This window comes from Myotis davidii, unplaced genomic scaffold (genome assembly GCF_000327345.1).
Source record: "Myotis davidii unplaced genomic scaffold, ASM32734v1 scaffold168, whole genome shotgun sequence".
NCBI lineage: Eukaryota > Metazoa > Chordata > Mammalia > Chiroptera > Vespertilionidae > Myotis > Myotis davidii.
Window position 1 is genome coordinate 9,531,713 of NW_006383016.1, and position 16,549 is coordinate 9,548,261.

Consider the following 16,549-nt stretch of genomic DNA (forward strand, 5'->3'; position numbering starts at 1 on the left):
TGGTGGGGAGCCGCTACAGTGTTTTGGACAGGTTCAAGTCTTGGACTGATGAGAGGGCACAGTCCTCTCATTGCCAAGTGCAAGTCCCAGCTTGGAGGGCAGGGCCCTTCCAACACAGTTATAGCCAACAGCTATAGTTGTAAGCTTGAACCTATGGTCCAAACACATGGTCTCAGGTGTCTGAGTGATATAGGCTTGATAGAGTTCAAGTGCATGTAGTTGAGTAGGATTGAAACCCAGGAGAATGTTGTAAACATCTTGGTCATGCCCTTACTTTGTCTCGTAGCATCTGCTATAAAATAAAGGCATGGCTCTGGGCATGGTTGCTGTCTCTCAGAGAAGCAGTGTCCCACCGAGACCTGGCTTTCATTCTCTTGTCTGTCTTTTCTAAGCCTTTCAGCTGCCTCCACTCAGGTTCATCCCTGGCTGTGCTGGCGCAAGGCACACTTTAGAAAGATCTGCCTCCACACTCCCAGGACGGGTTCCTGCCTCAAACCCTGCCCTTAGGGGAAACAGCTCCAGGAAACAGCTTGGGGGAGGGTGCAGCCATTGCCAAGACAACCCCTGCAGGACTGACTTCCTTTCGCTTGGTCGTGGCAGTTCTTCTGGATGTGATGAACACCACCCATGGTTTTTATATAAGTAGATGCTATTAAGAAACATCTCAAATATAGAACCTGTAGGACTAAGTACAGTCTTACTATTCCAACATGTCTTAAAAGCACCCTCTCAGTTGCATCGTCCATTTTGTAGAGTTTTAGGTTATATAACTAAAGATCATGTCTTTTTTATTTTGTGATTCTCCCCAAGTACTGTGTTTTTCAATCTCAGACACTTCGTAGCCTTTCATTATTGAATAAAAATGTTCAGTATTGAGTGCATTTTAAAGCAAGTCTTCATTCAAATGAAATATTTAAAAGGAGATTAAGTAAAAATTCCTAACCATATTTTTGTAATTGGAATACACTTTTCATCCTTTTCAAGTGATTATAAACTTAAAAATACCAAACTACACATTCTTTTACTACTCTATTAGTGGTTAATCTGGAAATTACAATATCCCATCCTTAAACTTATTACAAATCTAATTAAAAATTAATTCTTATGCAATTCATGGACCAGCTTAAACCTGATCCTGTTTAAATATACATTTCCATCATGAAATGGATTGTTGCTATACCTGGCCAACGTTATTGCGTGGTGGGTCTGATACACTCAGCTCCTGAGGAGTAGCTTTGATCAAACTGTTACTTGATGGCTAATGGTCAGGCTCCCAGTGCTAGAAGGGATGCAGTAGCATGCCTAGAACTAACTCAACAGTGACTAGTTCTCTGCCGCTGATGGTGGGACCTTATTCAGGAACCCTTGAAAACTGGACTGTGACGCTCAGAGCTTGCCAGACACTTCATAAGGCATCCTTATCTCTAGCTAATGTTTCTAGCACCATGGATGATGCGGGGTGATTACTGTATTGCTTATTTATTACTGTGTAACCAGTTACCACAGAAACTTATTAATTGGAAGCCTCCGTAAGCATTATCTCATACAGTTTCAGCCGGCCAGACATACAGGAGCCGCTTAACTGGGTGGTTCTGGCTTGGGGTTTCTCAGGAGGTTGCAGAGCAGCTTCCAGCCAGGGCTGCAGTCATCTGAGGCTTTAACTGGGTCGGGAGGACGACTTATAGCTGACAGGGTTGTGGGCAGAAGGCCTGAGCTCCTCCCTGGCTTTGGGAAGGCCTCAGGCAGCTCCTCGGAGGACTGCCTTAGTGTCCTCACGCATGGCCGCTGGCTTCCTGCAGAGTTACATGGTCTAGGAGAGAGAACAAGAGAACATTTTGATTCTGTCTGTGACCTAATTTGGAAGCCACACCATCATGTGTGCCTTGCTATCAGCCACGCACCCACATCAGTGCCAAGCTCCTTTCTCTCTCTCAGCTGTCACCTTCTGCCAGGGAGCACATGGGAATTGCAGACTCTGGCTGTGCATCAGATCTTAGGGGCCCACAGGTAGATGTTGGTTACAGACTCCCACTGACAGCTCACCGCTCCCTCCAGGCTCCCCTCCCCTGCCCATGCTGATCTCAGCCCACTTCTACAGTCAGGGTGAGGCTAAGCAGGTTTTCAGCTCTGAGTGTGCAAAACAGAGTTTATTCTTGTATTATTATTTACTAATTATTGTATTGTTTTCCACATGAAGAACTGTAAACCGAATGTTGCCGCACCCTCTAAATCTATGTAACAGAATGTGGTGGTTCTAAGCACCAGCAAAGGGGGAAATGTCACCCTGCTTTTTGTAAGCTTTGGATCATTGCTCTTTATCTCAGAGCCAACCAGTGATGTGTTTGAGTTACCTTAACTGCCCGGTTTTGTGTCTCAGTCCCACACAACTGCTGAAAGCTTTTCTAGTTTCTCCTTCCACTGGTAGCATTCTTCTGGCTAGGCTAAGCTCAGATTATTAGCCCACATGCAAATGACAAATGCCTCCAACACAGCAGACTGGATTAGCGAATTGTGGTATAATCATACCATGCAAGACTGTGCAGCAATGAGAACAATGGAATTACTGCTATTAGCAACAACATGGGTGAATTTTACAATGCTGAGTAAAAGGAGCCAGACAAAAAAATAATGCCACTTCTGTGATCCCATTAATATGCCTTTCAAAAGCAGACACAATTCATGTACACTTTAGAAATCAGGACAGGGATTACTTTTTGAAGTGTGGGTAGTAATGAGTAACAGTACTAGTGACAAGAACGAGGAGGCTATTAAAGTGCTGGCAATGTTCTAGTTCTTGGTCCAGTAACATGGACGTGTTCGTTGTTTGAAAATTTGCCGAGTCGAGCTCTTATGATTTGTATACATTTCTATATACACGTTTTACCTCAACGAAAACATAACATCAAATGTAGGAATTTTTCAATATTAGCGTTTTTTTAATTTTTAAATTTCTTTACTGATTAAGTTATTACATGTGTCCTTATCCCCCCAATACATCCCTCCCCCCGCCCCATGCATTCATCCCACTGTTGTCTGTGTACATTGGTTAGGCCTATATGCGTGCATACAAGTCCTTGGATTGATCTCTCCCCCTTACCCTCACCCTCCCCTACTTTCCCTCTGAGGTTTGACGGTCTGATGGATGCTTCTCTGTCTCTGGATCTGTTTTTGTTTATCAGTTTATGTTGTTCATTATAGCGTTTATGTTTTTATTTAAATGTTTCAAATAACGTCATAATAACAATGCTAATCATGGAGAAGTTTAATACACAACTGATAACCACCAGGGTTCCGAGAAATACCAGGGGTTATCTCAGTGTAATTGTGAGCATCTGAGCAGGTTTTGCACCTTTGTCTTCAAGGTATTTTTCCTCCCGTTTGGGAACTGTGTTCCAGTTCAGAGAGGTAAAAGCCATCGCTGATCTCTTCATGGACCTGACAAAAACAGCATCTTCTGGGTCATCAAACACAACTCTGAAAAAATGGCAATTATGTCAGAAAAATGTCAATTAGATCAAAATGAATTTTTAATTTAAATATATCAATGCCACATTTTCTATAGTGCCACTAACAAATATATTTTGGGCTCTACTGATAAATGACTTTCAGGAGAAGTAATGCTATTTTTATTATGTATATTGTTTATTTTAATAATAGAGTTTTTGACCATATTTGGGATCAGCTATTACAGTTTAGGTTTCACAAATGTATACATTCATGTTTTAAAACAGTGTTAAATGAAAGGATTAAACTATTTCTAGATCTTGTATGCATATTAGTATCTTGTATATATTTTGTTGGAATAGTTCCTATATCGTGCTATATTTTATAAATGTGCTTGGGGATAATATTTTTCAACACTGAATTAAAACAAAATTCCTAAGTTAAAAATTAAAAGAGAGCAATGATTTTTAAATTCATCAATATTCACAAATTTGAAATATTTTTCATAGTTTAATGAAGTATTTGCTTCTGAAAATGTAAATTCCAGTGAGTATAAAATATTAATAATTGCTGTCACTGGGCATATTTAGGGGAACAGTAAATAAGAAAGATAAAGACTCTCATCTATAATAGCTAATAATTATTGTTTTAATTTTTTACAAATCCAGCACATTTTCATTTATTTTAGGTTATAAAAAAACATTAAAGTGTAAATATGTCAAATATGAATACATAGCTTGAACTCATTTATCACAGAAAGACAGCAATTTTTTTCTATCTATTGAAGAGATAGTCATTTTTTTTTATTCACTTAAAATCTACTTTGGGAAGTGGGAGTAATTTAGGTAGGTCAGCAGAATTATGAAATAAATAATCCAATAATGAAGTTAAAATCACTTACTTGTCTACACTATTCCCAAATGCAAAATCTAAAAAAAAAATTTCTAAATTAGTATCTTTCAAATGTTTACTTCGCATTTTAAAACAATTGAGCAGTGCTGTAGAGAAAAAGTCAAGAGCATAGGTCTCTGGTTTTCGAGCAAGAATTTCAATGAATAATTCAATCCATCAAAAACAAACAAACCTTGATACCAAACCCTACATTGAAACTGTCTCTTAGATATAATGCCTTTGGTTTGTCTTAGATTTGTGGCAGATTTGTAAATGCAATGTACTTCTCAAAACTCTGAGGACAGAATGCTTAATCAATTTATTTAACAATAGAATCCAAGTGGGAATTTTTTTATCATTGAGATACTGAGTCTCAAGTACAGAAACGGATCTTTTTTTTTTTTTTTTTAAGATAGGCATATGCATTTACAAATGGAATAATAGACCAAATGAGGAGAAATATTTAGGGCATTTAAAACCATTTGGATTCTTGGCATTAACTTCAAAGAAATGGAATAAACAAATCCTAGATCACAAGAATCTCCATCTTCCCTAGCCCTGGCGCTCAAAAGCTAGTCCTCAAAGCTTGGCCTTCTTCTGGTATCTTGCAGAGACTGTCATTGCGTTGTTGATTCCTCTTCAGAAGACCTAGTGCCAGGCTAGAGATGGAATGTAGCAGCACCTGTTAGGCCACCAAAGCCCACAGTGCAAGCTCATGCCAACTCATAAGCAGCAGGGAGCACGCAGCCTCTGCCTTAAGAGAGGAGCTCATGGCATCCTTCCCTTCATAAGTGCCAACTCAAGTCTCCGACAGATCAGAAAGTTGAAGCAAATTAATGTCCAAAATACCACTTTGACTGACTAGCAGAGACGGTGCTCAAACCCAGGGGAATCTGACTTCAAAGCTCGTGCTCTTGCCTCTGCACTGGTTGTTCTCTAACTGTACTATGCACAGATCACGTGGAAGGCTAGTTAAAGCACAGCTTCCTGGGTCCCAACCTGGAGTAATTTCTAACTTAGTAGCTCTCATCTGGGGCAAGAATTAGCATTTGTAACCAATAGTTGCTAAGTGCTGCTGCTGTAGCTGGTTTGGGGACCACACTTGGAGAACCACTGCTTTACACTATACTCCTTTGCATCCAGAACATATCCTCCAGGCATTCCTTCTATTCTATGGGACATATAGGGATAAAGCAACAAGTTAAATGACACTTGGTGGAAACAATCATGCAAATTACATTGTTATAACTGGCCTGGTCTCTTCGAAAAGTCAAAAGTTGGGGAAACAATTTTGGAATCCATTCTAAATTAAAAGAGATTAAAGAGCCATAATAACCCACTGTAATGATGAATCTTGACTGAATTCTGGCTTGAAAAAGCAGCTATGGAAGCCATCTCAGGGCTAGGAAAATTTGAATATGGATTACATATTCAATAATATAAATGTTACTTTTCTTAGATGTGATAATGGCATTGTGGCTCTATAGGATAATGTCATTTTAAAATTTCCAGGCCAAATTAGGAGTGAAATGTCATAATGTCTGTGACTGAAGTATTTAAATGGTTCAACGATACTTTTATTTTTCCAGTTTACATAAGGCAAAGTCTAAATGGAGGGTGGTGAATATGGCAGAATATTACTATTGAATATACATGGGAATAAACAGGTATTTAACATTCTTTCAACTTTTTCTATATTAAAAAATGTCACAATAGTTAAGGGAAAAGTCCCGATTTTGCCCTCATTTTTTTTCTTCTTTTCTTGCTCTGTCTTTAATAATAATTTAGCTGGTTATAAAATTCTTGGCTGACTATTACTTTTCCTTAGCATTTTAAAGGTATTAGATCACTATTTTCTTACTTCCATAATTGCAGTTGGGAAGCTTGTTGTGAATCTACAAATTATTCTTTTGTAGGTAAATTTACATTTCCTCTCTATTTTAAGATAACTTTGCCTTTGATGTGTATTTTTGTTGTTATTAGTCTTATGTCTTTGGAATAATTTTGTCTGATGAATCTAAGGATTTATATCATTTACCAAATTTGGAAAATTCTCACCATTATTACTTCAAACATTATCTTCTGCCCAATTTATCTATGTTTTTGTCCCTTCAGGATTATTAAACTTATATTGAACCTTATCTTTCTAATATTTGCTTATCTCAACAGCTAATTTTCTATACCTTTCTCTCAGCTGCATTCTGGGTAATTTCTTCAAAACTCTCTCCCAATTTCATATTTTCCCCCTTGTTTTTAGAAAATCTGTTCTAGAATGTATTTTCATTTTCAAATGTATGCTTGCAAAGTGTCATGAGGAAAAGGTTTTTGTCTTTGTATCTTTTTAAATCCCTCTTTATGATGCCTGATGGTGCAGCAGCCACCTTCTAACCATAAAGCACACTAAGAATAGTAGAATAAAAGATAGTTACATTCTTGAACACTAATGACATCAATGAACTTTACACTAATCTGAAACCCTACCTTTGTACTTTACTATGTGAGAAACATAAACCTCTATTTGTGTAAATCACTACAGTTGGATTTGTTACATACAAGAAATTAATTCCAATTAATAAAATATCAGAATATATTTAAGTTATACTTGCATATAATAACCAAAATATTAACAGCTTATTTCTGGGTGGAGAAATTATGGATGATCTTTATTTCTCCTGAATATCTATCTATATAAAAGCCTAAGTAACCATCGCAACTGAATGAACAACCGAGCAGCAGGCTGAGTAGAGTGACCAGGCCAGTAGGGGGGTTAGTGAGGGGCAACCAAATGACTGAGCAGCAGGCTGTGTGGGACAAGCAGCCTGGCGGGGAGGCAGTTAGGGGTGATCAGGCAGGCAGGCAGGTCGGTGGTTAGGAGCCAGCGGTCCAGGATTGTGAGAGGGATGTCCGACTGCCGGTTTAGGCCCAATCCCTGGGGGCCTAAGCTGGCAGTCGGACATCACCCAAAGGGTCCCGGATTGAAGAGGGTGCAGGCTGGGCTGAATTTTGTGCACCGGACCTCTAGTGTTTTCTATATTATCAAAAACTTACAGCCTTAATTGGTGAAACTGAGTGATAGTGGTATAATAACAACTGTAGCTTACTAATTGATCCCTTTATACTGTGCTAGATACTGGGGTAAGGAATTCAGTGCAATATCTTGTTATTATTATATTATCTCATTTAATTTAATATATGTAAATGAAGATAAGAATTGCATATCCCTTTAATTTGACTAAATAAAAAATATTTGTTTCACTGTGTTGGTATTTTACTTATTGTAAATTACAGTTACTATTATTATCAAGTTACCCAAAAGTTTGAGAAATTATAATTTCTTTTTTTTTTTTTTTGCAAAATACCTGTAGGTACTGTTTTGGCTGGTTTTTGCTTAAAAGGTGATCTAGGATTCCATGAGGCATCTACTTTTCCTCTGAATGCTATTGATTGAAGAATATGAGCCTTTTTATGGTTAAAAATGGTAATCATTGATCTTCTTTCTTTTTCTGTAACTTCTAATAAATGCAAAAGGTAATGTTATTGCATAGCATTATAAATAGTTATGCAGAGTAATTCAAAACAGATTTGAACATCTTCAAAAATATAGGTGTCCCCCCAAAATCTATACACACATTTTGAATAATTATAAAGGCAGTGTTTATTAAAACACATTTTGTTTTTAAAATTGAGCTAACAACTGTTAAAGTATACGTTTTGGGGGGGACACCTGTATTTTTATCTGAATTACTGTATGTGAACATCTTGTCAAAACTAACTTGTGAAGGGCTATCACAGTCATTCCCATAATCTTACAAGTGCCCAATAGATGCCCCTCAGGTCATAGGCATGATCAACCCTAACGTCTCCCAGGCCCTTTCTCACACATCACCACGGATGACTGACGTCACAACTCTGATATATCCCTCCTTTCCTCCGGGCAATGGGGAGAGAAGGCATAAACAAAAGGTTTTGATAAATCCTCATTAGGAAGGTGCTCAGTAATTATTAAGAATGTTCAAACCTAGAGACAGAAATGTGAGTAGACAGCTGGATAAAGCAGGCCTCCGAAAATGTATAACGTAATGCACTGACCATTTTTGTGGCTTATATGAATCAGACATATTGGTTTATCTACAATGTCAAAGATATATTCATAAAGAAGTTATCATTGATTATATGCATTTTAATATACATGTTTACAGAATTTCAATGTACATGATTTTTAGAACTTAAATAGATGTTAAGGGATTTAGTCCAGTTCTCTCATTCTTGAAATAAGAAATTAAGGTACCAGTGGGTAAATGATTTAGACACTAGTGTCTAAAGCAGAATCCAGAGACCTAGCCTCACACTCAATTAGATGACCTTTCCAAGACAGTGGTCAAGAGGCATACATTCCTAAAGTCGGGCAGGTTTCATAGAGCAAACCTTTCAACAATCATCTTAAAACTTTCATTCACACAGAAACTTATTTTCAAAGATATTCAACATGTTTTAAAGCACTCAATTATGACTGCCTCTCAAATATTTCTCTGCAAGAAAAAGGTGTCCTTACGATTTCGGTCAAGAAACTCTACTCCTGGTAGGTGGTAGATGATATATAAACGATACAGGTTATACTGGCAAAAAGGGTTTTGGTAGAGACCTGCAAAGATGTCAGATTTCAAAATTAGTTTCATTTATCACTTGGTGAAATATGGACAATCACAGGATGCACATAAAACGTAAGGACATGTTGAGCTCTGCTTCACAGACCGAACCAATATCCTCAGCAAAACCTTCCTTATTCAGAGGAGCACTTTTCCTGTCTGTTCAGTTCATTCATTCAACAAATATTTTGAGTGCTTATTGTCTACTAGGAACTGTGCGAAATGCAGGGGACATATTGTTGGCCGAAATCCACAATATGTGAGAAAACTTTTAACACATCCATAAGCTAATTAGTCAGGAAGAACTAGCTATCAGGGGTCTTGATGCTGCTCTTTATCAAATACAAGTATCTGTTCACTTGATTCTCTTCTTCCAGCGTCAAAAGTCACAGGGATGCCTGTGTAGAGATGGGCAGAGATGCTGGGCACTGCTCGAATAGTTTTCTTTCTCCACTGAATAACTATTGCACATAGTTCAGAATATTAAATGCCAGTAGCAGCTTCCAATCTCAGCAGGAGCAGAGATGAGCAGGTGTGGATGTTGCATCCTGTCTACCTCTGGCCAGGTGCAGGGGGCTCTGATTCCCTGTGTACAGATGCTGGGACACCTCACGAGCCATGCTGGCTAATACAGTGGCAGGGTGTGGGAGGCATGTGGGTGTAGAAGAGTTCCTGGCACTTCTGACGTCATATTCCTTAGGTATCAGCATTTGGAACATTTAAAAAAATCTTCAACTAGGAAGTTGTGAAGGTTTTATTTTAATGGAAAAGGTAAAGTATTTTCCCTATTCTTATTTAGGTAGTATTAAACAGGGTTTTTCAATACAATGTAAAATAAAACTTTTATGACTTCCAGTTGGATATCTAGAGCTATTGAATTCTGCCTACATGCATTTTCTAAAAAAATAAAAATAAATAAATTTTAAAAAATGTACTTCTGGAAAATACATCTAGGGAGGACCACTAGATGGCAGTAGCAGAAAGAGCTCCAGTTAGTGTACAACTACTAGTCCACTCTCAACAATGAGGCTCTTTTAATGTACATATTAAACTAAGCAGCACTGCTGTAGCATCTGACTATCTATAAAATACAAGCAGGCTTGATAAAATCATGAAAATATTAAGCATTAGAAATCCACAAAAAACTGATTAACACTTTTGCAACCTAAAGACGGGAGGGCATGCTTAAAACACAATGAACTATTTAGATAAAAACTAAAAAAGTAAATCATCTGGGCATTGTCTCGGTAGTTAACCAAATGTTCTAATATTTGTTGTACAAACGTTTATGGCTAATAAAATCATTACATATAGCTATTCCCGGGGGAAAACGTGAGTTTTTTTTAGAAGGATTTAAAGTAGGCAATGGAAGACACTTGATGCATGATAAACAAAAGTTTTAAGACTGAGGAAAGGCATAAAAGACAATGTAGGATGACAAAAAAAAATTTAAAGAAAGGAAATATGTATGTATTGGGAGTTAATGAGAAGAAAAAATGAAATTTTCAAGATTTCTTAAGTGAGGGCAAAACTGGCTTGAATTTTCATCTTAAAAGAGAAGGAATTTAAAGTGGTAACAAATAATTATAACTACAGGACAGGGAATAGAATGGATGTATATTAAACCAGTAATAAGCACAGATTTAAAAAGATCCACAGGGATCATGTATTGTAGTTTGAGCCAGAAAGAGAATAGAAAAAGGACACCCTTTAAGGACATAAAAGCGAAACACAATTGTTTTTAATGAGAGTTTAGGAGGGAGAAAAAGTCACATATTCTTTAGTGCAAAAGTCTGCTCTGGTTCCTATCTTGGAGAATCACATCTGACACCTTGTAATCCTCTCATTCATTATAGCAGCTGAGAGCAGAATTGGCCTTTGCATATGAAGTTAATGGAAGATGTACCAACATCTTCCAGTGACATTACTTCCTTATACCTTGCATATATTCTTTTCCCTCTGAGCACATTACCATATCATCTCTTTTATTTTATTTAAAAAATATATATATTTTTATTGATTTCAGAGAAAAAAGGAGAGGGAGAGAGAGATAGAAACATTAATGACAGAGACTCATTGATCAGCTGACTCCTGCATGCCCCCTACTGGGGATCCAAGTGGCAACAGGGCATGTTCCCCAACCATTGAGCCACAATGGGTTGGCTACCATTTCATTTCTTTTCTTAGCTTTTTCTCCTAGTGCTTAGTTAAGTAACATCTTTATGTAAACATGAAAAAAACAACAACCCACTTCTGGCTTCAGATTTGGATTTACTGCTATTACATTAGTTTAAGAAAATGTCTCAAAACTAAAAATCTGATGTGCTTATTATGGTTCCACATTCATCTCATCCTAAAAGAAAAGCTAAGTGACAGTAAGTCTGAAAACTCTGCTATTAAGCCCACGCTCTGCTTGAATTAACTTTAAAAAAATAAATAAAATTAAATAATTTGAAAGGCATTTCATCTTTATTCTTCTTCACTTTTTCCTTAGGTCTTCAATTTTAGAAGGAAGCAATCTTATTTTTAACTGTCTTTTTTTTTCTTCTCCTTCTATACTTTTAAGCATTTCACATTTTGGATTTATGAGTTTTGGATTGATGTTACTAAAATTACCATAAATTAAGTTTCTAAGATATGAAACTGGTTTCCTGTGTCTGAAAGTTCTAAAAGCCTTCTGTGATGTATGGGATACATTCCTTTAGAAAGTATGAAGCAAAATTGCTTACACTTTCACTTTCAATAGGTTAATACTAGTTAATCCACCTTCCCTCTAGGCTACTTATAGAGTACACCTCAGTGGCGCCAGCACTGTCTTGCTTATCTTAATTTGGGATTCTGAGTCTAAGCAATTTACATTCACACAATATATCAAAATGTCTCTACTACCTTACTGCACACACTTGAGTTACATGAGTCACATGTGTGAATCTACTTATTATTGAAACAGAAGAGAAAAAAAAAGTCGTCTAATTAATTGGCTTCAGTGAACGTGCTTAAACTTTTAAAGGAAAATTTAAAATCATAATTTAAATGAACCCAAATGTATTTAAGACCACCTTTGAAAAAAGTTGATGTAATTAATAATGTACCAACCTATCTGTTTTGACGCATGGGGAAAATGATAGAGAGAAGCTGAAAGCAGTTGTATTGTGTGCCTACACAGAACAGCCATGGAGGAAGTTCAGAGGCCAGTGATGAAACACCAAGATTTTAAGGTTCTGGCTCAAGGTTACTTAGTAAGGTCATCATCTCCATGATCATCACCATCTTATTTTAACTAAACTCTGTGGCCACTGGATACCGCTAAAGCAGGATCTGAACAGAGTGGAGGGGTCAGGATATTTTCTTCTTCAGGACATACAGCAGTGAAAAACCCAGCTGGCTCTCATTAGTGGGGGACTGTCCTGTTTTGTTATTGGAGGGGTGGGCCTACCTTGAAGGACATTTCAGGTAAAAGAGGTCTAAATGAAGAGACCTCTGAGATTGCAGTCCCACCCTGATCTTGAGTACCCCTCCTCATTCCCTGGCTGTTTGCCCGATGAGGAGAGGTAGAAAACGTTGAAGAACAGAACCTGTGGAAAATGAAGACCCTCTGATGAAAAGGGCACTCTCTGTTTTCAATGGTGAATCCTTATAGCTCTGCTAAGAAGCAAGTCTTAAACATTATGCAATGTCGGCATCTAAGTATCCTCTCCAATAGTGAAGCTAATGAAACAGAGAAAATTGGAGAGACATGCGGAGACTGAAAGTTTAAGAGCACAAATACGTAAGGACTTTCTTGCTGTTGGTGTTTTGTTCCCTCTGTGCAAGGAGAAAGGCAGGGGCCTGAAAGTTAGTGAATGTCATCAGCCAGGAAGTGTGTCCTTGACACAGGCAGAGCCTGCTGTAGGAGCGTGGAGCTGGGAAGGGAAGAGGAAAGTGGAGCTGGGGAAAGAGGGTGTGGAAAGGTAGACCGCCTGGAGAGAAGAGGTGGGGCCCTCCTGACTTAGCTAGGAAGTCAGGAATCCAGTTTCCAGGACCTCACACTCTGCGGCTGGTTCAGGCCTCCCTGAAGCTCCCGGGGCGTGGGTCTCCTGGGCCATCTCTTGGCAGTTCTCCTCAGAAATGCCCGTGGAGGGTGCATGCTGAAATGGATTAGAGGCTTGCCTCCAGGCAATCTTCTCACCCTCCGAAGAACTTGCACTTGAAGTGGAATAATAACACTTTAGCATTTTATATGGTTTTACAACTTGGAAAGATAAAAATTTTAAACATTTCAAAATACATGAACTTCTCATAGCTAATGAGCTGAATCTAATCTGTGATTGCAAACGAGGTTTATAGAAAATCTGAGGACATTACTGCACAAATACAGTTATCAGTTTAGTAAATGCAAACATTTTTTCCCATATAATTTCTTGAATGAAAATGGGGCAAATGCTCAAAATGTGCAAACTTGCTCCCAAGAGTTTTTAAAAAATGCTTTTTTTTTTTTTGTTAATTGGGCACAGCATTTTCTCCATTTTAAAATACGATTCCACTACAAGATTCTCAGTTGGGATGATTACAGTTCTAGAACTTGAATTCCATCACTCTGATTTCGAGTAGAGGTCTCTTAAGCTGTTGTGATAGGTAATACTATGGACATTGTATTACCAGGTTGAGAAAAGGCGCTCCTTCGCCACACTCAGGGCTGACACAGTTCAGTGTTCAAATACACACTCCACAAACAAGCCGCCTGGGGCTGGTGGAGACCCCCTCATTCCTGGGGCCAGCACATTATCTGTTGACTCTGACCGGGGAAACCTTGATGGCTAACCTCCAAATTCCATATTGTAAAATAAGTTTGCTTAGACTGAGTTCTTATCTTGAGCAAATTATCCAATTAGTTTTGAATCAAGCCCCTTCAACTCCAAGAAATACTTGGCCTGAGAGTCATAAAACTGCAAGTTCCTTAAAGGTCCAGAGAAGGTCTTTTCTGTTCACTTTTGTGTCCCCATCTAGCAGAGTGTCACATTGTGATACATGATATTCATTGAATCATCATTTAACAAATGAATAAGTGATAAATATTTGTTGAATGAATGAATAAATAATAATGGGGGGAAAATGAGGCATAATTGGAAGTTTCAGCATTTCTTAGTAGTTTGTTTAAAGCTCTGAGCCTTGTATTTTCACCACTAAAGAGGAAATATTTCTAATTATGTCAAAGGATTTCTGTGAAGATTTGAATCAGAATATTCTAAGAAAGCATTTTCTCAACAGGAAAGACATTCAATATGTTATTATAATGATTATTATTTAAAAGGTCAATTATATTTTTAATTTATTTACTATTCAGCAGAATTTCTAAGTTGGGCATCTTAACCCATTATCTAATTAACAAATCCACAATAAAGTAATTTTTGTTTTTGTTGCTACTTCAAAATAGCATTAATGTCAAAAAATGCTTTTTAAAAAAAATAGCTTTTACGGAAATAGCTGAATAGTCGGAGCAATCCTGAGAAGTAGCTATTAGCCCATTTTATAGAAAAGTGAGGATAAGTGAGAATTCCGGGTCTAGCATGACCAGTCTTTTAATCACAAAAGCATTTGTTCAGCACAGAAGGGCCAGATAATTCAAACTTGCAAGCAAATTCTGAGTCTTTCACAGACCTTCTCACATCACAAAAGTAAGCATGAAATTGCCATGAACTTGGTGTAATATTAACATTTGGGTTTAAAGAATTCACTTATAAGCACATGAATCATTTCTCCTAAATACAGCACATATAACTGATCAACACTGAAAATATATGAAAACTTGGATCACTATTAATGTATTGATCTGATTAGAACCTCCACCATCGGTATCAGTTTACACATATTCAAAATACTATCTCAGACAATTTTGAGAAATGAATGGAAAATGAATAGGAGAGAAACAACATTCATTTCATGACATTATTTTTAAAAGTTTCCAAACTCTAAAGTTTGAAAACCCATTCATTGTTCTGAGCGTCTTTTCCCTCAGCACATCTAGAACCATTTGGCCTGTAATGCGATTGTGTATGGGTTTATTTACCCTCCAATACTATAAGCTTAGTGAGAGTAGGAACCGTGTATTATTTGTTTTTCCAATCTATTTCATACGTATGCTTCCTTCCAATACTGAGGCCAGTTTCTTTCTGGGTGTGATTCAGTATTCATGAATGAAGTTTGCTGTTCACCCAGTTAAAGCTTAAATACAAATTTACTTTGCGGGGAGGGGGGGTGTCAGCTTTATGAATGTAATTCATCCACTTTAAGTATACATAACTCATGCTTTTTAGTATACTCACAGAGCTGGGCAACCATCACCACAGTCAATTTTAGAACATGTTCATCATCACAAAAAGAAAACCCACACCCCTAGTTCTTTAGCTGTCACATCCCAGTCCCCTCATCCCCGTGCCCTGGGAAAACACTGATCTATTTTAAAATAGTTCCCTGTCAGTATTGCTTTCTTGATAGATGGCCATGTCATATAAATGGAATCATATAATATGTGCTAAAACTTACTTCTGAGCTAAAACCCAAACCACTGATTTAAATGTGTAAAACATCTTTTGTCACTTTCATTTGGCATGCCATATAATTCCACAAAAATTTTTTTTCCTAACTATTATTCTTTCCACAAAATTTAAAATAATTACAGCTTGTGAAAGAATTATTATCAATAATATTATGAATTACCATTAAGAATAGAACAAAGCATAAGAATTCAATTAATTGAGTATAAAGTGGAATGTAGAATCAATTTCTTTTCAGTGTTTTTGTTTTACAGCTTTTTTTCTGTAGTAATGATTTATTTTATTTTAGAAGGGTTATTTTCTTTTTTTTGTTTTTTTCTATTTTGCCAATGTTACTTAGATTTATAATGCCAATCAAGGGAATACTCATTCAATTCAATATCTTTCCCCAAAGGTGAAGGGATTAATCAAAGAACATATATGCATATCCCATGGACACAGACAACCTATGGTGATGGTCAGAGGGAAAGGTGGGGTGTAGGGGCTGGATGGAGAAGGAACATGGGGGGAATGGGAACATCTATAATAGAGCCAACAATAAAAATAACCCCTCCCAAAATATTTTCTTTACACTATACAGAACCAAATATTCGTATCATTTTTGTTGATTCTAAATTTGTGATAGCCACATCATACCTTAATTGGCAAACTTTTCTTTCTTCATGGGACATAGTAGATATTAAAATTTGATGTTTTGATTCTATTATAATAATATTAAAGAAAAATGTTTTGTGTTGTACCTCTTCATATTTCATGAACATAGTACATCATGTACTTTTGTACCTGGTTTTAAATTGTCAGTTTAGAGATTGTTGCACATATAAAATAAATTCATAATGAAAAAATTTGACTGGTAAAAATTACAGCCAATAAAAAACATTAAGACTATTTATAAAGTTGTTATATTTATAAATGCTCCCAAATATTGTTAAAATGTGTTTCCATGGTATATAGTTTGTGTCCAACTGTGCAATAAAATCGCAAAATTTCTGTTAAAAATATTCATTTATCTTTTGAATATCAAGACACAAGACA

The 16,549-nt window shown here is 36.9% G+C and overlaps 1 protein-coding gene across 1 annotated transcript in view; it reads right to left on the bottom strand.

Moving 5' to 3' along the window:
• Positions 1-3,160: 3,160 nt before the first annotated feature.
• The window catches only part of LRRC72 (leucine rich repeat containing 72), a 110,169-nt gene continuing 96,780 nt past the window's right edge, over positions 3,161-16,549 (bottom strand). The window contains exons 6-12 of the mRNA XM_015558207.1: positions 16,431-16,473; positions 14,827-14,842; positions 13,011-13,057; positions 8,888-8,977; positions 7,695-7,847; positions 4,346-4,373; positions 3,161-3,474 (exon numbers count right to left, since the gene is read on the bottom strand). Of these exons, the coding sequence (XP_015413693.1) occupies positions 3,309-3,474; positions 4,346-4,373; positions 7,695-7,847; positions 8,888-8,977; positions 13,011-13,057; positions 14,827-14,842; positions 16,431-16,473 (543 nt within the window). The 3' untranslated portion in view covers positions 3,161-3,308. The remainder of the gene's footprint in view (positions 3,475-4,345; positions 4,374-7,694; positions 7,848-8,887; positions 8,978-13,010; positions 13,058-14,826; positions 14,843-16,430; positions 16,474-16,549) is intronic.